This window comes from Rhinatrema bivittatum, chromosome 1 (assembly GCF_901001135.1).
Source record: "Rhinatrema bivittatum chromosome 1, aRhiBiv1.1, whole genome shotgun sequence".
Lineage (NCBI taxonomy): Eukaryota > Metazoa > Chordata > Amphibia > Gymnophiona > Rhinatrematidae > Rhinatrema > Rhinatrema bivittatum.
In genome coordinates, this window is record NC_042615.1 from 359,678,712 (window position 1) to 359,705,233 (window position 26,522).

At 47.5% G+C, this 26,522-nt stretch overlaps 1 protein-coding gene across 2 annotated transcripts in view; it reads right to left on the reverse strand.

The window, feature by feature from the left end:
• FRAS1 (Fraser extracellular matrix complex subunit 1) overlaps window positions 1-26,522 on the reverse strand; it is an 868,026-nt gene that overhangs the window by 162,789 nt on the left and 678,715 nt on the right. For both annotated transcript variants that reach the window (XM_029600388.1, XM_029600395.1), the window contains exons 45-48: window positions 11,681-11,869; window positions 5,398-5,517; window positions 3,662-3,841; window positions 1,910-2,034 (exon numbers count right to left, since the gene is read on the reverse strand). In XM_029600388.1, coding sequence (XP_029456248.1) covers window positions 1,910-2,034; window positions 3,662-3,841; window positions 5,398-5,517; window positions 11,681-11,869 — 614 coding nt within the window. The remainder of the gene's footprint in view (window positions 1-1,909; window positions 2,035-3,661; window positions 3,842-5,397; window positions 5,518-11,680; window positions 11,870-26,522) is intronic.

Consider the following 26,522-nt stretch of genomic DNA (forward strand, 5'->3'; position numbering starts at 1 on the left):
ACAAGAAACAGAGAGTAGGATTAAATGGACAATTTTCTCAGTGGAAAAGGGTATACAGTGGAGTCCTTCAAGGATCTGTACTAGGACCTGTGCTTTTCAATATATTTATAAATGATCTGGAAAGGAATATGACGAGTGAGGTAATTAAATCTGCAGATGATACAAAGTTATTCAGAGTAGTTAAATCACAAGCGGATTGTGATAAATTTCAGGAGGACCTTTTGAGACTGGAAAATTGGGCATCTAAATGGCAGATGAAATTTAACGTGAATAAGTGCAAGGTGATACATATAGGGGAAAATAACCCATGCTGTAGTTACACAATGTTGGATAAATTCAAGACCGACCTACCTCCACACCAGTTCGTGCGATCGGCGCATACCCATCGGGGTAAGAGCCCATCCGCTCCCACTCACGGGCCTCGAAGTCCCGACTGAAACCGTGCCCACCCTCGATCCTGAGGCCCGCCTCCCTAGTGACATCACTCGGAGCGACAGGGAAGGTCCTTTAAACTCCGGCGCAGGCCTTAGGCGCCGTAGGAGCGGGACCAAAGGGACCTACCCTTTAATACACCCCTTTGTGCTGCTCCCTTTGCGCTGCACCCTCTGCACTGCCCAATCAGCTTTCAATTAAACGACAATTCTCAATCCCATACACAGAAACCCTCCACCTTTCACACACCCCATCCATCCCCCACCTATCCCAAACCCCCCGTGGAATTCCCCATCTCCCCCCTTCCGAAGCCACAACCCCAGGCCGGAGCTCTACTGCCTACAACCCTCCACCCACCCCCCTTAGACCCTCCTCAGCACCCCAGCAGAACTACTTTAACCCCTCATACAACAACCGCAGCTCAAAACCCATCATGGAAACATATCAGATACCCACTATCAGAAAACAAACCCACGCCCTAAAAAACCCCTCTTAACAAGAGAATAGCCATTCACCCAAAATCATTAAACCCAATCCTGATATCCCCTGTAACCCAATTCCTGGTTCTCACTGTCTTCTCTCTAATATTATTCAATGCCCGGTCCTAGTAAAAAAGACCCCTATCCTAAATGACATCCTAACAGACCACAAGCCAGATATATGCGCCATCACAGAAACATGGCTCAAACAGACAGACATAGTCCTAACTAACCAACTACCTACTCACCTCTACGACATTATCTCTATTCCCAGGATTGAAAAAAGAGGTAGTGGCCTTCTGTTAGTCACAAAGAAAGAACATGGCCTCAAACTCCAGACCATACACTCTGCACCTTAATTTGAAATAGCACTCTTCAAATCAAATCAAATACAAGTCTGTTCAGTATGAAGTATGAAGGACATTCTCTCACTAAATTTGGATTTTTTCTTTATCCATTTCCTTTATTTTATGTACTCTGTAAGCATAAGGAAGGTAATTTTCAAAGGGATGGCCATGGGTAAAAACAATGCTTTACCTATAAAAATGACCTGTCATAAAATTGTCTGCTCAATATGCAGGTAAACTTATGCACATATAGCCTGCACTGAGCAGGGGCATTCCCAGAGGCCAGGCTGGGAAAGGGTTTGAATTTATGTGCACACCTTTGCATTTTCAAAAGTATGTGCGTTAATTTTCTCACAAAAACAATCTGTGCACAAATTAGCACTTGTAATTGTGCGCGGGTAGTTTTGGTGGGATAGTTTTCAAAGGGAAAGTATGAAGGAACTTTCCCTTTGAAAATGGGTGTAACTTATGCATTGTATTTAATTTAAAAATTCATGTGGGCTGGTGTTAAAAAAAAAATTACTTCCAAAACGCTCAATAAAGTTATGCATTTAAAAAAAAGAAATTAACATGTACAGTGATTATATAAACCAAATCGCTTGATGGAGAACTAAAACTAGCAGTCTGTGAAGAGACTGGCTATCCTCTCACCTCATTGACGCCATCAGAGACTGTAAACTTGAATTCATCAGTATGCTTCTCCTCCTCGCTGGTGTGGATGTACTGAATGCTGCGGGAGGCCAGATCTGCCTGACTGAAGGAACTAATCTTTGTGCCTTTAAAGTACAGGTAGGGTTGGGAAGAGAAACGGAACAAATGTGAAAAAAAATTCAGGACTGGGAAACAGACAACACTGGAGGCACCTAAGGCAAGCTCTGTGTGCTGGTCTCAGCCCACAAACACTATATTTAACCATGAAAAAAATCAAGGTGAGAGGAAAATGCAACCTCCAAAGACTACTACCAGAGAAATGTGACTCTCAAGCAGAGATTGACTCAAGTAAACCTAGAATCAAATGAAATAAATCATGATTTTTGCCACTGAGAGTTACTGTATGCTGCATTCAGTATACTAGCATAGCTGCAATCTCTCCAAGAGTGCCAAGGATGACCTTAGGAGGTATGGGGCTCGGGATGAGTCATTTAGTTATTTAAAAAATTCTTGTTTTCTACCTTACTCATGTAGTTCAGAGCGAATCACATTAATTCAGCATCGAACAATATGCAAAGCAAAACAGACAACGTACATAAAATACTTAAAAGCCTATAATAAAACTAATAAATCAGTCATGGTGGGGCCCTGGAATGCTGATGCATGTAGCTCCATTCCCAATCTTCAGGAATTTATAGTGCTGGTGGGTACGGCTACCATGGTAGCACGGAGCCTGGGGCAATCGCCCCTATTTGTCATCCCCTAAGGATGGCTCTGAAGAACACTCACTTTATCTCTCAGCAGCAAAGTTACATGAAAGTCACCTACATCTGCTTTAAAGTCTATTTTATTTCAGAAGTGTCCTGAGAGCCGTGCTGGTGCTTCAGTGTGCAGCTAACATCTGGTGTTCTCTCATCTCTCAGAACACACTGTGCAATGCCCGCCCTGCCTTCAGGATCCCCTTGCAATTTAAGGGCGTCTTAAATTTGAGATAGTGAAATGGAATGGATTTTTTTTTTTTTGTCCTGGAGAGATTAGTTGAGGGCCAACATGTAAACCAACTTTGCTCACACCGATAAATGTAAAATATTTTTAAAGAATTGGCTTTCTTTCTTGACTATGTAAGCAAGCAGTAGCTGTGCTTGGTAAGCTGTGGCCTTTCATTCTGGTTAATATTAACTTTTTGATAGCTTCTCTCAAACAAAGGGAACAGAGTCTGAATAACCTGCCACACAATGTTACCGATTATTTCCTGGAGAGTCTTCACACTCTCCGTGCGTAATAATACTCCAGAAGTATCTGAAGCACAGAAATTGGGTTTAGGAGCACGTGGGCTCTATTCCCAGCTTTGCCTTCTTTCTGTATCACCTTATGCAAGTCAAAGAGCCAAGCCATTACAGAGCCCAGTATATTAACTCTGATTTCTTAAAATAAAATACAGTGACATGCATTGTAGTCAGGGCAATCTTCAAAACCCTTTGCGTGGTTAGATTCTAATTTTCCTTAGTATCTTTGAAAATCATCTGCCCTCAACCTGGTAGAAGTGCACGTGGGCTTCCATAGCACATGTATGTTTAGTCGGGTTAAAAGGAGGCATTCCCGAGGACGCGCTGAGGTCGGGAGACATTTTCAAAAGCACACTCATTTTTAAAGAGGGCGGTGCAGAAGGAACACGCGCTGAGAGCGGCCGCGTACTTGACACTGACACTGGCCGGGCACTCTTAACTGAGTAAGGGTGATAGGAATGCACACCTGGCGAGGCTGCGTGTTCCAGGTGACCCAGCTGGGGCTGCTCAGTGATCTGATAAAGGAGCTCCCCAGGCTCGCTATCCTGGTCCGTGGCTGACAGCTGAAGGGTTGTGATTTTCTTCACCGAGTTTTCATCCAGAACCAAGCCTTTGTTAACAGTGATAGATGGGGGCAGTCTGTCTTCTGAAAACATCAAAAACATGAGTTGCTTTAGATATAGCGATGTTCAAAGCTCCCTAGCCTTACAGATTTACTTTTCAGAAAGCATACAGCATCTAAACGCCTTATGCAGCATATATACACATTACCAAGGGATGCACTGACTTAATGGGAGACACATTTCAACAGCTGAAGGCATAAACATAGAGAAGAAGCACAAATTATACTGGAACTTGCTGATGCGCATTGCTCCTTTGCGTGGTCTGGATCACAGGAATGTGCCACTATATGTCCTTGTATGTTAGGCATGAGATCTGACTCTTGATACTGATGGGTTAGGCACGTTTCCCCTGAAATTCCTTTCTTTATAAGCCAGCTAAACTGTAATTCCCACCAAACTGATTATGTATGTTACATTGTTGTATTCCGCCCTGGGCCTTAGTATGTGGCGGCATATACATTTTTGATAAAGATAAATATCCTGGATTCAGGTGCTATAGCACTGGATAGCCAAAGCAAAGCACAATCGATCATACTATCAAAATATGAGAATTGAAATGCCGTATCCATTCAGAGTCTCTAAGAGTACTATAAATTACTGTGTACATCAGCAATTCCAAAATATTTCAACATTCAGTACTTGTAACACAACTATGGAGCTCCAACACAAAGTGAACTAAAGCCCTTTCAAATGAACAGTGCTTTTCCACGTGTTGGCAATGCTGTAATACCAGCAATGCGACCGGCTGGAGAGAACCCACACACTTGACAAACAGAAAAGGGCTCGAACCCTTCCTTTTCTCTTTGGCTATAGATATTTACTTATATACCCTTGCTCCATATTCAAATCATGGCGGTTTACAAAATAATCACATGCAAGGGAGCTCTGCTACTCAGATTGCTGGAGTCCAAAGGGGAAGACAATAAAAAAAAAATGTCCTTTGTGGCTGGCAGCTTGGCTATAATCCTGAGAAGCGTGGGCAGGAATAACTGGTTAGACTGGATGGGCCAGATGGGCCTTTTCCTGCCGTCATCCACCTTGTTTCTATTGAAGCAGCCTGGGAGTGTTTGGCGGCAACGTAAGTCAGGATTCCACAAGCTGAAAGAGCAGAGTCTCAAAAAACCCACCTTCTCATATCCTCCCTTCTTCATTTTAACATACAGACAGGAGAATTAGCACTAGGCTATTCCCTCTACTTAAAATGATGTGGTGTAAAAGAGCAATATGATTCCTAATCTGTAGGCTGAGTGTGTGCCTCCTATAAATAATATTCTTCATTTGTGCTTCATCTACAAGTCATGACCCGCTTGTGCGTCCTGATGCAGCGTGAGATCCAGCTGAATCTTGCATAATGTTATTCTGTTACAGGAAAATTACTGTGAATATTAAGCATCCATTGTATACATGCTGTCCTGTACACTTGCCAAGGCATTGTTTGTATCATCCTATGTGTACAAACCTTGGACTTTCAGTTTCCCTAAAGGTGGCTTGTCCCACGTGTAAAGAGCTCCACCAATTCAGTACAAACAAAACCCAAGCACCCAAAATTAGCATAGAATAAGATTAAACAAATAGTCACCTAGTACACTAATGTAAAAGGACTGGTCAATCAGTTCGTTGCCTTCTGCATCAACCACATCAAACTTGAAAGCAAAACTTCCTCCGGGCTCCCCCTTCTCGTGTCTGTATTCCACTTGTCCTGTAAACAGCCCAAGCAGTAAATTAATAATGCACTGGAGCATTCTGTACTACTAACACAGCACTATTCATTGCATCATCAATGCACCAACCATACGGCTCGATACAGTAAGGCCGCGGTAAAAACAGTGCGGCAGTGTCAGGCGCACCCTTCCTCCCCGCACCCACAGTTCTCTTCACTAACTCCCCGATACTCTCCTCTAATCGCATGCAAATGCATGCCGCGGCTTTAAAGCGGTAGGGAAGGGTTATGCCCGCGCAACCCATTTTACTGTATAGGCGCTGTAACAGCGCCTATACAGTAACCTGGGTGCGCTGGTACCTGTCATTTCAAATGACATTTGAAATGACAGGTACCAGGAAGTGTAAAAAAGTGTAAAAAACAAAAAACCTGTGTGTTATATAAAAAAAATGTTAAATACCTGTCGGAGGGCCGTGGGTCCAGGCGGCCGGTGGGCGGCGGGCAGCCATCAGCGGCATCCGGTAGTCCCTTCTCCCGATTTCGCACGGGCGGGTCGGCAGCGGGGGGGGGGCGCCATCAGCGGCATCCGGTAGTCCCTTCTCCCGATTTCGCACGGGGGGGGGGGGGCGGCAGCGGGGGGGCGGCAGCAGGATCCGGGAGCGGCGGGTAGGCAGCAGCGGGGTCCGGGGGGCAGCGACAGCAGGATCCAGCGTGTTCGATCGGGCAGGCAGGTAGGTGGCAAAATAAAGATGGCCGCCTGCACGGGAAAAGCGTGCAATTGGCCGCTGAAGACGTGACGTCACACCCCGTGACGCCAAACGTCGTGACGTCACGTCTTCAGCGGCCAATTGCACGCTTTTCCCGTGCAGGCGGCCATCCTTATTTTGCCACCTACCTGCCTGCCCGATCGAACACGCTGGATCCTGCTGTCGCTGCCCCCCGGACCCCGCTGCTCCCGGATCCTGCTGCCGCCCCCCCCCCCCCCCCCCCCCCCGCTGCCGACCCGCCCGTGCGAAATCGGGAGAAGGGACTACCGGATGCCGCTGATGGCTGCCCGCCCCCCCCCCGCTGCCGACCCGCCCGTCCGAAATCGGAGAAGGGACTACCGGATGCCGCTGATGGCTGCCCGCCCCCCCCCCCCCGCTGCCGACCCGCCCGTGCGAAATCGGGAGAAGGGACTACCGGATGCCGCTGATGGCTGCCCGCCCCCCACCGGCCGCCTGGACCCACGGCCCTCCGACAGGTATTTAACATTTTTTTATTTTTTTATATAACACACAGGTTTTTTGTTTTTTACACTTTTTTACACTTCCTGGTGCCTGTCATTTCAAATGTCATTTGAAATGACAGGCACCAGCGCACCCAGGTTTTTTGTTTTTTACACTTTTTACACTTTCCGTAGCAGGCCCGAGCCTTGCTACTTTTTCGTTTGTTTGTTTTTTTGCTTCGGGAGGAGGGGACCGGACGGGACCAGGGCGGGTAAGCAATGTTTTTACACTACACTACACTACACTAACTCCTACTAGGGGGAGGCGGTAAACTAGCAGGTTAAGGCCGCGGCAGAACAGCGGGTTACGGAGGAGATAATATCAGCGCCCGTTACAGTATCGCAGTGGAATAGCTAATTCCTTCATTATACAGCTTTTTCGTTCATTTACATGCTGGGTGCGGAAAGGGTTTAGGAAAGGGTTTAGGAAGCGCTAAGGACGCATGAAACTGGAGACTGTATCGCTGAATGGCCTTACTCATCTGTATTGTGCGCTCCCAGCACGTTACAGACCGGGAATCTTTAACTCAACGTTACTGTATCGACCTGATAGTTATCTAGCATGGCTGTTGGATTAAGCACTGGTCTTGTAAGAATGGAAGCTGAAGATGACCAGGTGTGACGGCCAGCACTTTTAACAGAATTTGGGCATGCTTAGGAAAGGTGTGGATGGCAATGGTAGGAAAAGGACTGGGAGGTTTAGTTAAAAGACATGAGCTGGGGGTGGGGAACAGGAGTTGGGCTGCATATGGAAATGTATATGCTCATTTAGCCAAAGTGGACAAACCTCAACTGGGCAGACTGGATGGGACAGTTTGGTTTTTTATTGTTAATTTGTGCATAAACTGGCCAATTAGGTGTGCAACTTCCAATAGGCACTCAGGCTACCGAACTGCATGCACAAATTTCCAAACATGAAAAAACGAAAACAAAACATAATGAAATGAAAGAAAGTCCCCACTGAAACAAACCAAAATAAAAATTTGGGGCATTCACATCCCTATCGGTTATATGGGGACAGAAGTGCACAGATTAAACTAGCTATGCATGAAAAAGATTTACCAAACCCTTCACATATACACGTGCAGTTCTGCTCAGCTAAAATCATGATTCGCTAGACCTCATTAAGCATAAACCTTTGATGGGTTGGCACACTGAAGGAGAGCTCCCATGCCAAGATATTCTTTGATACCTGCTAAAGATAAAACAACCATTACTCCCCACAGGAGCTGTAAGTATACAAAACCACCAAGAAATATCAGGTCTGGGGTGACCAACTCCGACCCTCAAGAGCTAAAAACAGGTCTGGTTTTCAGGCTGTCCACAATGAATATGCATGAGATACATTTGCATGTATTGCCTCCATTGTATGCAAGTATGGCTCATCCATATTCATTTGGATATTCTGAAAACCAGACCTGTTTATGGCTCTAGAGGACCAGAGTTGGCTACCTCTGCATTTGGTGCTTCAGGTACTATTGATGCTTCTTACAGCAGTCCAAGCTTCTGGCAGCATTGTTTAATGTTTACCTAAGGCCTCTGTTTACTCTTTTGAATGTGCATGGAATCAAATTCAGAATGTATGTGTTGTGCCCGTCAGTCACAGGCGGCTACGACCTTTGCTGCTCACCTCTTTTTTCCCTGCAGCTTCGAGTCTGGGGAAGAAGGCTGTCTCTGCACGCCGACCTCCATGGCGTGCTCGGGATGGCGTGGGCACTCCCGGCAGCCATCTTACTTCTAGGGTGGCCTTGGGCACGCGTGCACGCCTGCCCCCTTCTTAAATACGTCATGGCGGAAACCTCGGGGGCATCCCCACTGCATGACATCACTGCCTACGTGTATATAATCCTATTGGGCCTTCCTACCTACGAGTTAGCAAGGATTCCTGGCTTGCTTAATTCCGCCATTCTGGGACTTCACTTCGCTGTTCCTATGCTCCTGTCTGAGTGACTCAGGTACCTGCTCCTCGGGGGCCTTGCCGCACTCAGGGCTATCCACTCCTCGGAGAAGCATTTCTTCTAGCCTCACGTTCTCCAACCAAGTGAGTCTCCTCGCTGATTCTACGGATGACCCTCCGGGCTCCCTGCCTTGGGTCGTCACTGCATCTACAACTATGGCTTTGCTGCTTCAGTTCGGAGTGAGTACAAGACCTGCTCTACTCTCCTGCTCTCCTGTCGCTGTGTGGATTCTCGGGTTATCCCGCTCTGTGGACCACTACCGGATCCATGCTGTCTTGTGCTACTGCTATTACCAACCTCCGGCCTACCCCACGCTGCGGACCACTACTGGAGACAGCTTGTGCAAGATTCATTTGGAGGAGGTATTCCCCGGGTTACCCCGCGCTGCGGGCCACTACCGGAGAATCCAGCTACGAGAACCATCTACTCTGGACCGTGCCTATTTACCCACTCCTTGGGTTACATTGCCGTACAATGAAACCTATTGCCTCCTGTGTCCATTACTGCTGAGACCCCGCCTGTCGTGGTGAGTCCCCACCGGGCTTCTCCCTGTGGGTGGAGCCAGCTCTTGCCACGACTCAAGGGCCCACTATCTAGTTCTAACCTAACAGAACGTAACAGTATGCTGATGACTTACAGTTGTTTTTTCCACTGAATGGAAACTTTAATGCTACTCTTAATCATATAACTGTAAATGTCCAATTGATAAATGATTGGATGAAAGACAATCATCTTATCCTGCATTTACAGAAGATAGAGGCAATCTGTTTTTCAAGGGATCCTGATTGCCTAATTAAACACAATGGGGTTGATTTTAAAAGGCCTGCGCGCGCCGGCGCGACTATTTTGCATAGGCCGCTGGCGCGCGTAAAGTCCCGGGACGAGCGTAAGTCCCGGGGCTTTCGAAAAAGGGCAGGAGGGGGCGTGTCCAGGGGCGTTCACGAAACGACGCGGCGTTTCGGGGGCGGGCCCGGGGGCATGGCGCCGGCCCGGGGGCGTGGTCAAGGCCTCCGGACCAGCCCCCGGGACCGGAGTACAGAGCGGGGCTGCCGGCGACGCGCGCAAAGTTACGCCTGCTTAAAGCAGGCGTAACTTTGCCGACAAAGGTAGGGGGGGTTTAGATAGGGCCGGGGGGGTGGGTTAGGTAGGGGAAGGGAGGGGAAGGTGGGGGGAAGGTGAAGGAAAGTTCCCTCCGAGGCCGCTCCGAAATCGGAGCGGCCTCGGAGGGAACAGGCAGCGCGCGCTGGGCTCGGCACGCGCAGGTTGCACAAATGTGCACCCCCTTGTGCGCGCTGACCCCGGATTTTATAAGATAAGCGCGTATCTTATAAAATCCAGTGTATGTTTGTTCGCGCCTGGTGCGCGAACAAAAGTATGCGATCGCGCAAGTATTTAAAATCTACCCCAATATGAGTTTGTTTTCTAATATGGAAACCAGAGATCAATTTAGGGAATCTGTTCATAATTTGGGTTTTACTTTTGACAGTAGACTTACCATGAAGGAGCACATTCGTCACATTTTAAAATATGGTTATTTTAAACTTAGTTGTTAACGCATTTAAAGTACATATTAGATACAAATGATTTTTGGACTGTAGTCCAAGCTTTCGTGCTGTCTACAATGGATTACTGGAATTCCCTCTTGATTGGGTAACCCGCTGTTTCTCTAAAAGCAGTGCAAGTGCTACAAAATTCTGCAGCTAGACTAGTGACGGGTGGGCAGGAATGGGAGCACGTATCCCCCCTGCCCCCCAGTTACTGGAACTTCCTGTTAAATATCAGATTGATTTTAAGGTTTAGTTCTGATTTTTAGGGTTTTGAAATTATAGGGCCCCTCTTACCTAGCATATCTTTTGAAACAATATATATCCCCAATCATACAATGTGGTCAGTTGATAAAAAATGTATTAGTAATCCCCACAGTAAAAGGCAGCACGATTGCAGGTAATGCGAGTAAGATTCTTTTTGTAGCTGGGCCAAAATTATGGAACTCTTTCTCTGTAGTCCTCCGTGCTATTAATAACATTAGTTTTGTTAGGAATCAGCTGAAAGCAGACTTTCAAATAATAGCAGACTTTCAAATAATAGTATTGCTCTTTGGTGGTTCATCAGGAATCTATTATTTTATTAACTTGAATATATTGAATATTTTTAATGTTTTATTTGATTGAACATAATGTTAAGATTATTATTTTTTTGTAATCCACTCAGCATGATTTATTGCTATGAGTGGAATAAAAGCCCTTTTAAATAAATATAAATAAATAAAATAAATGCTCTACTCTCTGAATCAGTACTGAACCTATGCTGGGAGTGGCATTTTTCAGATGACATGTTAAACCAAGGTTTTGGTGAGCTGGAACATTTAAAATCCCAAGGCACTTTCACAAGGGTGAGAATATCAATCTGTATGTCATTATTAAATTCCAACATGGGTAGTCCAAAGTGGCAAATACCAATATTCGTCTTATGGAGAGCATATGGTTATGGTCTGGAGAAACCTTTGTTCCCTTTTACAATCTCTCAGTACATTTGGAGAGTGCTACAGTTTAAAGAATTATAAAAATATAAGAGTAATCACTGTGAATATTATACACCTAAATACACAGATCTCTTTTAGTGATTCATAAGAAGCTAAGCTTATTACCATTCATTTTGATTACGACTGATAATAATGTCATGTGTTTAAAGCACATATACTGTACAAACCTGTTATGGGGTAAAACTATCACAACACATAATCAGTATTATTGTTACTGGGATTAATACCATGTTTTCTATATACAATGTTGAAAATGTATTTCGTTTTCTCTTGACATATAAAACACCAGCAAACACAGGCATATTACAGCAATCCTGAGCAGAAAAAAATGTACGGTTTGCCTCTTAATTTCAGCAAATACATTTACACGTCTTCTAAAAAGTAAGAGAAATCCACTTCAACCAGCAAGAGCTAACGGCGTGAACCTTTGCTCACCTTTATTGATCTCAACCTGGGTAAAGCTTTTGACTGGTCCCTTCACGGAAATTGGCACCAAAGTTTCACTCCTTGCCATCTGCAGATGTCCTACCAGAGGGTCTTTCTTCAGCACATACCTGACTTTCAAGTCATCTGAATCAATATCCGTGGCTTTCAAATGCTGCTCTGTGATTCGGGCACCGGAACCTGGAAGATGATCAAAGACAAGCATCTGAGATGCAACTGCACATTACTGACCAAATCCAGGGTTAGCTAACTTTTAACGCTCACACCTTTTATTGCTGCCATTCACTCCTTTATGAACTGAGAAGTAGTCTCTAGCTCCCAAGCAGTCCAACCTGAACCCAAAATACTAGAGACTGGTGTTTTTAAAGATATGAAATTATTTTAGGGGCATGTCATTTTTTGTGTGTATGCTTTTTCTTTTTACTGTCAGTAAATCAGTTGATAAACCTGGCTCAGATCCCTTCATAAATTTGATCAGCTTCACCTTTGGCTGCATTTCTAAAGTCTGGGAAATTGTACCTTTTCATTCTGTAGCGCAGAATTCTAATGGACATGTTGGTCCTGAAGAAAACTGCAAGCTTTTATAGGTTGTGATATCTTTTACTGGAGCAACAACAAAGATGCTACGGTGCAGATCTCAAGACAACTCAGGTTTTTTTTTTTTTTAGACATGAAGATCAGACACTTATATATCTAGAGACCTTTTTGGGATGGAAATTCCCCCCATGGTATCTTTAGGAGGTGCTGAATGGATTAGTAACACCTGTATCAAATAACAGAAGTTCAGTAGCTGAAGGTGCATTGGATTCATAAGGCATTATGGGAGCCTTTAACAGCTTCTGTTCTCAATCCTGACAAGGTGTGATTTTAACACTCTGTTCACAACACTTTTTGTTTTCAAAATTTTCAACCTTATAAATATTCAACACATTACATCAGTAGCAGAATTGGTACACCATCAATCAAAATGACTGACAAATGAGATAAGGATGATGTCACCCAATCAGCATTCACGTCTGGTCTAGACCATGCATATGCCCCATCCATAGCTCTTACACCCCACCCACTCCTACAGACATGAGTGAGTATAGCCCCACCTCTTCCCACACTAAACTCTGCCCCAGCCCACCCCCAATCACAGTCCCTCTGATGTCATTTGAAATGGTCCCTGACCATTTTTTGATAACATCACCAGAATTCCAAACGAACCATGCCCCCATCCCCCAATTATGCCCCACTACATCATCATCAGAAATGGCTTTGTTGGTCCCTCACTATACAACAAAGTGTCGCTCCACGTTTCCTCCTCCAGAGATGGCCATATACTTCTGATCGTCTTTAACATTATCCCATGTATGCAGGTACTGTATTTCTATCAGCCCTACTCCCCATGGTCCTTGTAGGTCCAGTGGTCTAGCTATTTGTATGATGAAAATAGAGCCGGTGTTTTGTGGAAACATCTTCTCAAAGGCGTTACTAGGCAGTGTAATATAAAACCCTCCAGTTTTTAAAAATGATGCAAGGCCTTTTTCAAAACAAATATCTTATATCTTTGCTGCCTTTATCCAACTATTACATTTTTCAGTCCATCCCCTCCATTTCATGAAACACTTGTTCCATTTCTCTCTTTTACCTTTAGAATCTTATCAATGTGGTAAACTCTATCTTGTAAGGATAAAAAGAACCTTGAATGGCTTCCTCACCATAATCTGGTATCTTGTATGCTGTTTTTTGCCCCTTGTTTAAAAATCTATTATAAATATCTCATCGGTCCATATTTGTTCGTAACCTTTTTCAAATTTCCCTTTAGATTTTGAAAGTCTAAGATGATTCCTCTTTTTTAAAAAAGGGTTTACAGGGTTCATGTTTGTTATTATCCCTATATACTGCTTTCCAGGCCTGCAGAGAGTCTGAGGCTGTTACATCAAGAGGCCTAGCCTGTATTGTTCAATGAAAGCTATGATTATAGCTAAGCATAAAAGGCTACAATACATTTTCATATCAAAAAGTGTGGTGCAATATTTCCCCTTCAACAGAGCCATGTTGAAGTGGAAGTATCTCTTTTTATAAGCATTTAAAAATTTCAAAAAAATACTTCATTCCTGGACAATGATTAAAAGTGACCTTTAGTGGTGAAAATACTGAAAGAAAACATTTTTCATCATCCGCGGGGTGGTATGATGGTCCCCATTTAAATAATTAAGAGGTGTTCTCTGTATTTCTTAATTTCTAAATGTATTATTTGCAATGCTTTTTTTTACTATTTCGTTTGCATATGATTTTTGACTGTTTTGGCACGATATAAAGTAGCGCCCCATTTTGCATTTTAAAGTCTTGTTAAACACTTTATCACTGCTGATCACAAAATGATGAGCACCTCTGTGTTTTAAAAAAGTCTTCAGAGAGCTATTTACCCTCATCTGTTTGTATTTTATTGGAATATGACCTCCGTTAAATATATTTTTAAATACCCTGGTACGATAAGACCTTGTCTTGAGCATTGGTATATTAAAAAAATTTAAATAAATAAATAAATAAATAAATGATGCCTAGATCTTTTTCCTGGGTGGTAGCTCCGAATATGGAACCCATCATCATGTAACTACAGCAAGATTTATTTTTCCCTATATGCACACCTTGCACTTGTCCACATTAAATTTCATCTGCCATTTGGATGCCCAATCTTCCAGTCTTGCAAGGTCCTCCTGTAATGTATAACAATCCGCTTGCGATTTAACTACTCTTAACAATTTTGTGTCATTCGCAAATTTGATATCCTCACTCGTCATATTCCTTTCCAGATCATTTTAAAATATATTGAAAAGCACCGGTCCAAGTACAGATCCCTGAGCCACTCCACTGGTTACCCTTTTCCACTGAGAAAATTGACCATTTAATCCTAATCTCTGTTTCCTGTCTTTTAACCAGTTTGTAATCCACGAAAGGACATCGCCTCCTATCCCATGACTTTTTAATTTTCTTAGAAGCCTCTCATGAGAGACTTTGTCAAACACCTTCTGAAAATCCAAATACACTACGTCTACCGGTTTACCTTTATCCACATGTTTATTAACCCCTTCAAAAAATGAAGCAGAATTGTTAGGCAAGGCTTCCCTTGTGTAAATCCATGTTGACTGTGTTCCATGTCTTTCTATATGCTCTGTGATTTTGATCTTTAGAATAGTTTCCACTATTTTTCCTGGCACTGAAGTCAGGCTCACTGGTCTATAATTTTCCGGATCGCCCCTGGAGCCCTTTTTAAATATTGGGGTTACATTGGCCACCCTCCAGTCTTCAGGAATGGATGATTTTAATGATAGGATGCGTATCCGTCCCCGCCCACCGCATGTATATGATATGTTATTGATCCAGTTAGCTATTCCCTCCGATACAGTAACGTGCGCCCAGATTATCGCCTTTTTAACCAGCTATTTTGCCGCGTCTTTAACCTGCAAATTTACCACCTACCCTAACCCTGGCGTTAGTGTGGTGTTCAGTCAGCTTCCCGCTGCCTTGAGCTGTATCTTCGCCCCTCTGGATCTCCCTCCTTCAACCTTCTCTGCACAAAAGTCATTTAAAACATGTTCCTTTCACTCTAGTGCCGGGCAGCTGGGAAGGCCCGATCTGGGCCCGCTTGCCCTGCCACCGCAGGCATAGAATCAGAGTTCTAATTCACAGTGCCCTGTATGTCGGGGGAGTCAGGGAGGGGGGGTTAACCCTTTCCTCTCCGCGGGGACGCCCTAAAGAGGCAGGCGACAACCCCCCGCTGTGTCAGGTTTCTGGAAAGTTCACCCTGCGAGGAGAGGGGAGTTGGAGACCCCGAAAGCCTTCCCTTCATCTCCTCCCTGAGCTTGGCGGAGCAGTTTAGCAGGGAGGTCGCGGCGTCCGTTCATGGACCTTCCCGCTGCCTTGAGCGCCCGGCTGAACGCCCAAGCCGGACGTCCAAGGTCACAGCTTGGGCGTCCAGCCGGGCGCTCAAGGCAGCGGGAAGGTCCATGAACAGATGCCGCGACCAAGGCAGCGGGACGTCGTGGCGTCCGAGGAGCCGGCAGGGTGGCATTTCCGTGGCCATGTGTGGCGGCGGGGGTGGGCGTGGGCCACGGAGATCTTGGGGCTTCCAAAAGGAGCGCGTCCGATGGGGAGGGAATCACTGCCTGGGAGGCACTCGGGTCACGCTAACCTCTGGGATCTGGGATCTCCTTCTCCCGCCTCCCCGCCTGGAGATGGCTCCCGACCTGCGAGAGACTGAAGGCAGAGCCCGAGCTCGTGAGTCTCTCTCTCTCTCTCTCACTCACACACACACACACATGAGGAAGAGTTAACAAATAAGAGCTAATGGGAAAGGAAAGCCAGGGGTCTGCATTCGCCTGTGCAGAGCTGTAGATTCACTGCATTCGCCTGTGCAGAGCTGTAGATTCACTGTCTGGAGAGATTTCAGAGGAAGTGGCAGTTTGGTAAAGGACATCAGCAATACATGGAGGAACGTTGTTATTCCACAAGAGTCGCGGCGTCCGTTCATGAACCTTCCCGCTGCCTTGAGCGCCCGGCTGGACGTCCAAGCCAGACGTCCAAGGTTGCGGCTTGGACGTCCAGCCGGGTGCTCACGGCAGCGGGGTCTGTAGAACAGAACTTACCTGGTGGAATGACATTTGAAATGACATTTGAAATGACAGGTACCAGCGCACCCTGGATACTGAATAGGCGCTGTATACCGCTGTATACAGTAAGATGGATTGCGCACGCCTACCGCTTCATTGACACGCTTTGGACGCCACTTGGATTTGCGTCTAATTTGAATACTGAATCGAGCGGTATGTGAACCAAAATATGCGCGCGGCAAACGAGGATATGCCCGGCACTACTGCACTCTTTCTTACGTGTCCTTACTGTATCGGCCTGATAGTCACAGGCTCAAGTGGCAAATAGACATTTGTAGTCCTATGGATCCAAGGAATAATTTGTGTCCAATACATTTTTTTCCCATTTTATTTTTATTGGAATTTTATCAATTTACAAACCAAGATAAATACTTGATATAGAACATGAAGAATTATGTGCAATTTACAAAAAAAATAAAGCAACATTATAATTAACTCCACCCTTATCATTTCACTATATTTCATACATGAGATCCTCTATACTTTAATAAGGATCCATTCATCTAACTTTCATTCTCTAAACTTAGAGAGAAAGGAATTTAAAAAACATTTAAAGAAACCACACCAATTAAACTGCAAAGAAGGAGTATTTCCTATTGAGAGTTAGTCACAGTTTATTAGGGGATATGGGTGTAACTGGACTTTTATCTTCCACTCCCTCTTGTATTTTTATTTTGTCAGAAAGAAATTTGATTAACTGCGAAGAGAGGAAGAAAAGATAGTTCGACCCTTTATACTTAATATGACATCTACAAGGGAACTGCAGTAAAAAACTGGCACCTATTTGTAAAACCTTAGTTCTTAGAAGCAAAAATTGTTTCCTTTTCTTTTGCATTGACCTAGACACATCAGGAAATATTCTCACATGCATATTTAGGAAATTATGTAAACAATACTTAAAAAACAATCTGAATATCTACTCTCTGTCTATCTCTAATGCAAAAGTAACAATCATAGTGCAAGGTTCGGCTAAATTTGAATCTGAAGTCTCTAACAATTCTGTCTCATTTAGTAATGAGATCTTTTTATCCAACTCTCGATCTTCTTCACTATTCCCACCTTCTAATCCTTTCCTTCCTGATGATAAATAAAAAGCTCTCACTACCGGTGAAATATTTTTTTCAGGTACTTTTAGTATCTCAATTAAATATTTCCTATACATCTCTTTTGGAGATATATGTAATAGCTTAGGAAAATTGACAAATCTCAAATTCCTAGCTTTTAGTGTATTTTTCATACTCTCCAGTTTATTTAACAATTTTATATTATCCTTCATCATAAATTTCTTGTGATATTTTACTAGAACTCAGTAAAGTTTTAATTTCTGTATTCTGTGAGATAACACTTTTAAGTGTTATCATTTATGGGAGGAATTTTATTTACTATCAGGTTTCCCAAACCTTCTATTGCAGACCCAAACCTTCTATTGCAGACCATAAAGATTCTAAAGTCACTACTGTGGAGCTCTGGTTTAGTGAGACTGTGCAGCACAATGTCCACATGGTATACTGACAATGTTATGCTGAGAGGTCTTGCTCTCGCCAGCAGCGCAAGAGCTCAAGGTGAACACAAGAGTTTACCCTGATTATGGTATTGAGTTGAATCCTGTTTCATGGACTGCGTCTATATTCGACAGGATCTACCCTCTCATCTTTTTTTTTAGTGGATACGAATGCAATTTGGCAAACCTAGAGGCCCGGGTTATGTGGATCAGACCCGGCAAGATTCTACAAGCTTCCATTGACGATAATTATTTGATATGGAGCTGGACTTTCCTCGGGGTTATCCCTATGGTGGTGACTGTTATGTTACTATTTTTATTTTTATCATTTTTTCTAGTCTGTTTTTATCGGAGTTGGTTTGTTTTGGTTTGGGGTGGGGTGGGGATTTCTGGACACCATCTGGGCTCTGAGGACGATCGCTAGTTGAGGTTTTAACCAAATAAGGTCTGGTGACCCCTTGCTACCAGGTTTTTGTAGGAGTGAGCAGCGTTTGTGGGGCATCCAGGTACATAATCAGAACTGGGGTAGGGGTCTGGAAGGGAGGAATAGGGGAGTTACATGGTGGGGTGAGGGGGAGAGTTTTGGTACTGTTTGTTACAATTAGGTAGGGGGAAATGGCTGGGGAAGGGGTTGAGGGTCAGCGGAACTTGTATTTCAAATTGTGTAGATGCTACAGGTGTGTTATATATAGGGTTGGAAGGGGCAGGGGGTTGGTATATGGGGGTTTTGGGGATATGTTATTGCTGTAATGTGGGGTGGGGAAATAAAGTTTAAAAAATCCACATGGTTGACAGGGTGGTTTTTTGTTAAAGGTTCACGTAACTGGCAGTACTTATAGTGGTTTAGAGATCAGCTTCATGTATACGTGATATATGTGATTATGTTTTATAACCTGTCCAGATGACTAGTAACTTGAAAATTGTCTCCTTAAATGTTAGCGGTATTTCTTCTCCAGTAAAGAGAACCAGAATTCTGCAATATCTCAAGAAACAAGAGATTCTGTTGCGCTTTTACAGGAGACAAATCTGATAGCTAGGGAACATGAAAAATTGAAAAGAGCTTGGGTGGGGCAAGTTTATGCAATTTCCTATTCCTCAAATAGTGTAGGTGTGTGTATTCTTATTCATAGGGATTACCCTTTGCAGATACATTGCTCTCGCTGCGATCTGGATGGGCACTGTGTTATTCCGGAGGGCAGCCTTTTTGATCAAGCTCTGATGCTCATGGCAGTATATGGCCTGTATAGCGGGCAGTCTGATTTTTATAATCATCTATGTACTGTACTGCTAGAGTTTGACACAACAAATTTGTGTGTGTGGGGTGACTGGAACATGTGTTTAAACTCAAAACTGGAAAGATTCAAGGGTGATATATACAGGTGTGATATCAGAGGAGGTCTCTTCAACTTTTTACAAATGTATAATTTGGTAGATGAGTGGAGGGAGTGGAACATTAGTAGTCAGAATTATACCTTCTTTTCCCCTAGACATCACACCTACAGCCGTACAAATTATTTTCTATGTAATGGTTCTTTAGCAGCAGCGGTAGTGAATGCGGATATTTTGATATGTACCTTCTCAGATCACACTGCGCTAGCTATCCACTGAAGTTGGGTCCCAGCGGGATCAGTGACCCTTTCAGCCCTAGAGGCTGAATGTGTCTTTGCTGGAGGACAAAGTTCTTCAGGCTAAAATGCGGGAATCCATTCAAGAATTTCCTCGAGGACTTGCTCTCCCTGCCTGCACTTCCTTCTACAACCTGGTGGAATCACATATCTACAGCAAACACCTAGTGAGTACTCTAACTCTCAGTCTATCTCATCCACAGTACTTCCTTGCTGGGAAACCTGCTTCAGAACCTGCCAAGACCAACGGGGTGAGAAGGGCTCCCTCTGCTGAGGTTCCTGAGTCTGCAACTACCAGACTGCCTCACTATTGTACCTTAGTACACCTTAGTACAGAAACCCTTAGTACAGAAACCCTTCTCCTCTCACTTACAGACACCCTTATCAAAGGAATGGACGCCGGCAACTCATACCTCATTGCCATGCTTGATATCTCCGCCGCCTTTGATACCATAGATCATAACATCCTCCTCAACACTCTCATCAGCATTGGAATCACTGGCTCTGCATTATCATGGATCAAATCATACCTCCAAAACCGTAGTTACACAGTCCTCACAGACAACATCGAATCCTCTCCCATAAATCTAGACTGTGGTGTTCCCCAAGGCTCATCACTTTCCTCAACCCTATTTAACATATACATGCTTCCCCTCACCAACCTTCTATCTAAAATTGGGGTCAGCACTTCATTTACGCCGATGATGTGCAAATCCTCATCCCCTTCTCCAACTCTATTCTCACCGCCCTCCAAAACTGGGACACCATTCTTGCCTCTATCACCCAGCTTCTCGCTGACATGCACTTATCACTCAACCCCCATAAAACTGAGCTCCTTCTCATCTCCTCCAAACACTCATCAATACCTATTCCCTCTACCCTCTCCTCTAACCCCTTCCCTTCTAAAGCACGAAACTTGGGTGTCATTCTTGATAACCAACTCACTTTCAAACCCTACATCAAATCTATCCTCAGCAGCTGTTTCTCCAAACTGCAAACCCTTAAAAAACTCAAACCCCTACTTTTCTTCTCAGACTTCCGCACTGTACTCCAAGCTATCATATTTGTGAAAATAGACTACTGCAACGCTCTCCTTCTTGGCCTCCCTGCCATTCACATCAAACCATTGCAACTTCTCCAAAACGCCACCGCACGCATACTCACAAATGTCAGCAAGAAAGACCACATCACCCCCACCCTCATTGATCTCCACTGGCTTCCCATACAATCACGCATAATATATAAAACTCTTACCCTCATTCATAAAAGCATCATAAACGAACAGTACAACTGGTTAACCCCCCCTTTCCTTCCTCGTTCCTCCTCAAGACCAACCCGTACCGCCCTTCTCGGAACCCTATGCACTCCCTCTATAAAATCAACTAGACTTATATCTACCACTAACAGAGCCCTCTCCCTTGCTGGCCCATCCCTCTGGAACTCTATGCCCAGTGACCTACGTACTGAAACCTCCACACCCACTTTCAAAAAGAAACTCAAAACATGGCTCTTCCTTCAAGCCTACCCCCCCTCACCCTCGATAGATAACCCTTTTCCCTCTGTGACCCACATATAGCCATCTCCTTTTCCCAGCCCCCCTGCTGTTTCCCGTCTTCTCTCCCTGAAACAACATTGTACGTATCTATGATGACTTGTATATAACCCCACCTCCTCCTTGTTTTCCCTCTTCCCTCCCCCGAACAATCGCCTGAAACAACATTGTACATTTCTATGATGCCTTGTATATAACCTCACCCCCTCCTTGCTGTTTCCCACCCCATCCCTTCCTTGTTGCTCCCTGTTGAGTCCCTCCCCAAATTTATTTAGTACTTGTTTTACTACTGTTTTATACTTGTTCACTGTTCTATGTAAAGGCTATGCCTATATATACCCTGGTTTTAAGTTATTTGTAAACCGACACGATGTGCAAACGGTTGTCGGTATATAAAAGCGTTTAAATAAATAAATAAATAAATAAATAAATAAAGGAAGGCGAACCGGGCCCGTCCCGTGTTCGCCGAGGGTAACACGGGATCGGGCGGAGGCAGGGCGGGCGGAAGTCGGGGGGGGGGGGGTGGAGAGGGAGAGGAGGAGCAGAGGGGGCCAATGGCAGTGCAGCATTTTTTGAATGGCTGCACTGTCATTGGTATAGATAAAAGGAGCGCGGTGCTACCTGGGAGCAGCCATTAAGGGATTCGGCAGCGAAGCAGGCAGCGAGGTTTGCTTGCCCCGTGCCGAAACCCCCGTGGTGACTCAGGCCAGGCGCGCTATAAAAAAAAAAAAAAAAAAAATGCGGCGATCGAAACCCAGGCAGGTGAGCGGGTCGACGGCGGTGTCGCGTCCTCGCCCACCGGCGAGATCAAGGACGGGCCGCTTGCCGAAAGTGAGGGAGGAGCCGGCCCCGATGCCGGTAAGTTCGGCCTCCAGAGTGGTTGTCCCCGCCTCCCCTCCGACTCCTAATCGCCCGCTTTCGGCCTTGATCCCTTACCTCTCTGATTCGGGAGAGAGCGGCCCCGAGGCAGCGACAGGCCCCCCTTCACCTTCCCCGCCAAGCCATACAGCGGGTGCCCCCCCCTCCCTGCCCCGCGCGCCTGCCGATACCGCCCCTGTGGGGCCTGCTGGGCCTATCTCTGCCTTTAGCTTTCTGGAACCCCCGCGCATGGCAGTTGCCAGCCCCCATGCTGTACGCCTGCCGTTCTCGCGGGCGTCACAGCCCGTTGCCTCGCCTGTGGACGACACTGCCGCCCGGGCCGGCCATATCCCCCCCTCCTTTACCCCCCTACAGCCGCGGGGGCTCCCGCGAACCGTCGGCACGCGCGGTCGCTACCCACCCGGCCAGCATGTCACTAGAGCTCGGCGCACTAGGAGCCCTCCTGTTCGCAGCCCGGCTCCCCCTAAGAGCATTGCCTGCCGGCGGCGGGGCGGCACACTGCCTCGGGCTGCTAAGCCCTGTTCGTCCCATGCCGGTCAGAATTCCTCCCAGCCCCTGGGTACCTTTGCGCCCAGCTCCCCTTACCCCCTGCCCCCTCCTGTCGCCCAGTGTGCGCCACACGAGGCAGCCGTGGTTTCTGCCTTCCTGGAACGCATGGCGCAGGCAGGCTATGCCTTCCTTCCTGTGGCTGCCGAGGCCCAGTCACTGACCAACCTGGGCTTAGGAGCCTGGCAGTCCGGCCCGGCCCCCCCCCCCCTCGGGTGGTCAGGTTTTTCCATTCGGGGCGCATGTCTCCGGTTCACCCTCAGCGCGTGGCAGACCTTCCTCCCGCGGGAAGAGACCGGACAGTCGACTGCCTGCCAGGTCCGGATCACTGGATCCGGACGTCTCCCTCCTTCCGCTACCTGATGACGACCTCCCTGGCCCATCCAGCAGGGAGGCGTGGCGGGCCGTAGACTCAGCGAACCTCCTGCCGCACACAGGGAGTGGGCGGAGACGGAGCGGTGGCGCTGCCGGGTGTGGTGTGGTTCCTGGCGTGCACGCGGGTCCAGTTGTCCGGGAGGAGCCGGCATCAGGTAAGGACAGCAAGTTTGTTGCGGGTTCCGCTCGCAAAGCGGGGGGCAAGCGGTCTCGGGCTGACTCCGGCTCGCCGTCTTCCTCTTCGTCTTCTGAAGTCAGCGATGGTTCTGTGCGTCCGCGCACTGTCCTCGCTGAGGGTCCCAAATGTGATGCCGGCCATCCCGCCTTAGCGCCCTTGACTGAATTGTGGGAGGAGGTGCCGCGGCGTTTAGTCAAGCGCATACGTAAACGCAAATTCGTCAACATTTTCAAATTACTGGAGGGGCGTCGAGGGGGCAGGAGAGGGTCTAGAAAAGCTAAGAAACGCAGCAAGCGCAGGGGTGCGGGGCCCCGTATAGCCAAGAACGTGGTGAACTGGGTGCGCGGTTTCCTGCGGCTGGCTAGCGTAGTTAGTCATTTCGACACGTCCCAGTATGGGTCCTTGCTGTCTTATGCCGATAGTATCCTCGGGGCGTTCCGGGACTACGAGGGTTGGGCTTGGCTCAACTACGATGAGAAGTTCCGTGATAAGATGGCCGGGAACAGGTTCATGTCCTGGGGGTACCAGGATATTCACTTATGGCTTACCCAAATGACCAATAAGGGGTCGGCGACTCACAGGGCTGGTTTGCGCGCGGGGGGTGTTGGGGCTCCCTCGCATCCGGATTCTGCAGGGGCCCCCGCAGTGCAGTCCTTTCGGACCGGAGCGGGTCGCAAAGGTGACCCGGGAGTCAAAAGTTCGGGAGCCGGACCGGATGTTTGCTGGCGATTCAACAAACTCACCTGCCTTTTTCCCGACTGCAAATTCCGGCATGCCTGCTCTACCTGCGGTGGATCCCATTCGGCTCTCCGATGCACCCAGGGAGCTGGGGCTGGGGCCGGTAAGGGACCCAAATGATCGATTCGCTCTCGGGAAGGCTGTCTCGCCTGTCATCCTTCCGGAGCTGGAGGCGAGTTTGCGGCGTTATCCGGATCGCCGGGCGGCCCGGTTGTTGTCCGACGGTTTCAGGTCTGGTTTTCGTATTCCTTATGTTGGCCCCGGTTACGGCGGGCGCGCGCGGAATTCTCGCTCGGTCTCCAGGTTGGCCCCGGTTGTCCGCAGCAAGTTGGAAGATGAGCTCGCCTTGGGGAGGATAGCCGGCCCCTTCGCGGCGCCCCCTTTTGGGACGATGCATTTGTCCCCGCTCGCTGTCATTCCAAAAAAGGTGCCGGGCAAATTCCGTCTTATCCTTAATCTTTCTTCTCCGGCTGGTTCTTCCGTCAACGATTTCATCCCTCCGGAGGTCTGTGCCGTTACCTATGCTTCTTTCGATGATGCCGTCGCCCTTGTGCGTGCGGCGGGACCGGGGGCCCTCATGGCTAAGGCGGACATTGAATCTGCCTTTCGCTTGTTACCCATTCATCCGGCCTCCTTTCCGTTGCTCGGTTTTTCTTTCGATGGCTATTATTTCATCGATCGTTGTCTACCAATGGGTTGCGCGGTCTCTTGTGCCTTGTTCGAGACGTTCAGCACGTTCGTCCATTGGGCGACCGTGGAGCACACGGCCTGCGCGGCCTCCGTACATTATTTAGATGATTTTCTGTTTGTGGGGCCTCGCCAGGAGGACACGTGTCGCCGGCAGTTAGACGGGTTTCTGCGGACGGCTGAGCGCCTTGGTGTTCCTATTGCGCACGACAAGACAGAGGGTCCGACGACTACCTTGACCTTCCTCGGTATAGAGTTGGATTCCTGGGCCATGTCTTGCCGGTTGCCGGCAGACAAGGTGGTGCAGCTTCAAGGGTTGGTGTCGGTAATTCGGGGGTCAACTAAAGTTACGTTGCGGCAGATGCAAGCATTGATCGGTTCCCTTAACTTTGCGTGCAGGGTTATCCCCATCGGACGGGCGTTTATCCGTCGGTTGTCTGCCAGGACGTCTGGTGTTCGGGCGGCTCATCATTTTATTCGGATTACGGCGGCGGTGAGAGACGAGTTGGCGGTTTGGGCTGAGTTCTTGGTCTCCTTCAATGGCGTGTGCATAATGCAAGAGGCGGAGGTGTCCAATTTGGACCTTGACTTGTATTCGGACGCGGCTGGGGCGACGGGTCTGGGTTTGTATTTTGGGGGCCGGTGGTGCGCCGCGCGTTGGCCGACCAGTTGGGTTACGTCCGGCGCAGTGCGCAACATCACCTTCTTGGAGCTTTTCCCTATTCTGGTAGCTCTTACGCTGTGGGGCCCGGATTTAGCGAACAAACGCGTACTGTGGTGGTGTGACAACTTGGGGGTAGTTCAAGTGGTCAACCGGCTGGCGGCTAAGTGCCCGAGGGTATCAGCTTTGGTTCGGGAATTGGTGATGTTATGCCTTAAATGGAATGTGACCGTCCGTGCGCGCCATGTTCCTGGATCATTGAACTTAATTGCTGACGCTCTCTCTCGTTTTAAGTGGGAGGCCTTCCGTGCAGCGGCCCCGGGCGCGAACCTGGAGGGAGAACAGGTGCCTGTCCGCCTGTGGAAGCTTGGCACGGACTGCAATGGGACCTGATCCGGAGCTCCGTCGCGCCGGCCACTTGGACGGCGTACCTCTCCGGCAGACGTTACGTGGCTCGTTTTTTGTTCTCTCTGGGTTGGGCCGGGGGGGCTGTGCGGGATGCGGACATTGCTAGTTTTATCCTGTGGGCTTGCCGAGGGGGTTCTTCCATAGCATCCGTGCGCAGTCAGTTGGCTGGTTTCGCCTTCTTTCACAAGTTGGCCGGATTCGTTAGCCCGCTCCGCAGTTTCTTGGTCAGGAAACTGTTAGGGGGTTGGGGCAGGAGTGCTGGTCGTCGGAGTGATCGCCGACGGCCTATCCGTTTCCCCGACCTCATTCGGCTTTCCGTCGGTTTGCCGAGCGTTTGTCTGTCTGACTACGAATCGGCGCTATTCCGCGTTGCTTTCGTCTGGGCGTTCTTTGGTGCGCTGCGGGTTGGGGAACTAGTGGCCCGGTCAAAAGGGGACGTGGGGATCGACGGGCTCCTGGCTAGTGATGTCTGTTTGTATCCTCATTGCGTTACGATTCGTCTTCGCCATTCTAAGACGGATCAGTCCGGGGTGGGTGCGTGGGTGTCACTCCGGCGCGCGCCCCATGTTATGGCATGTCCGGTGCAAACGGCTTTGGCCTACGCAGCGCTGCGGCCGCCTGCTGGGCGGCATTTCCTTGTGCATGCAGACGGGACTCCATTAACCCGGTTTCAGTTTGCGGCCGTTTTGCGTCGCGTCGTGGCTGCATTAGGCTGGGAAGCGGGGTGTTATACTTCCCATTCCTTCCGGATAGGAGCCGCCACTGCGGCGGCGGAATTGGGGTGGGCGGGGGATAGGATTCGGGCCTTGGGCAGGTGGAAGTCGCCCGTCTACCGGGGTTACGTGAGGCGTTAGGCGGGGATTGCCTGGTGCGGTGGGGGGGCGTGCGGCCTGGCCGGTGGGTAATGCCTGTCTTTTGTCTTTCAGATTGCCTGGGGGTCGAGCTGCCCAGAGACTGTGCTTGGATCGTGGGCCACTCTTTTGTTCATCGGGCGCACCGACGCGCCCGGAAGAGGCCGTATGGGG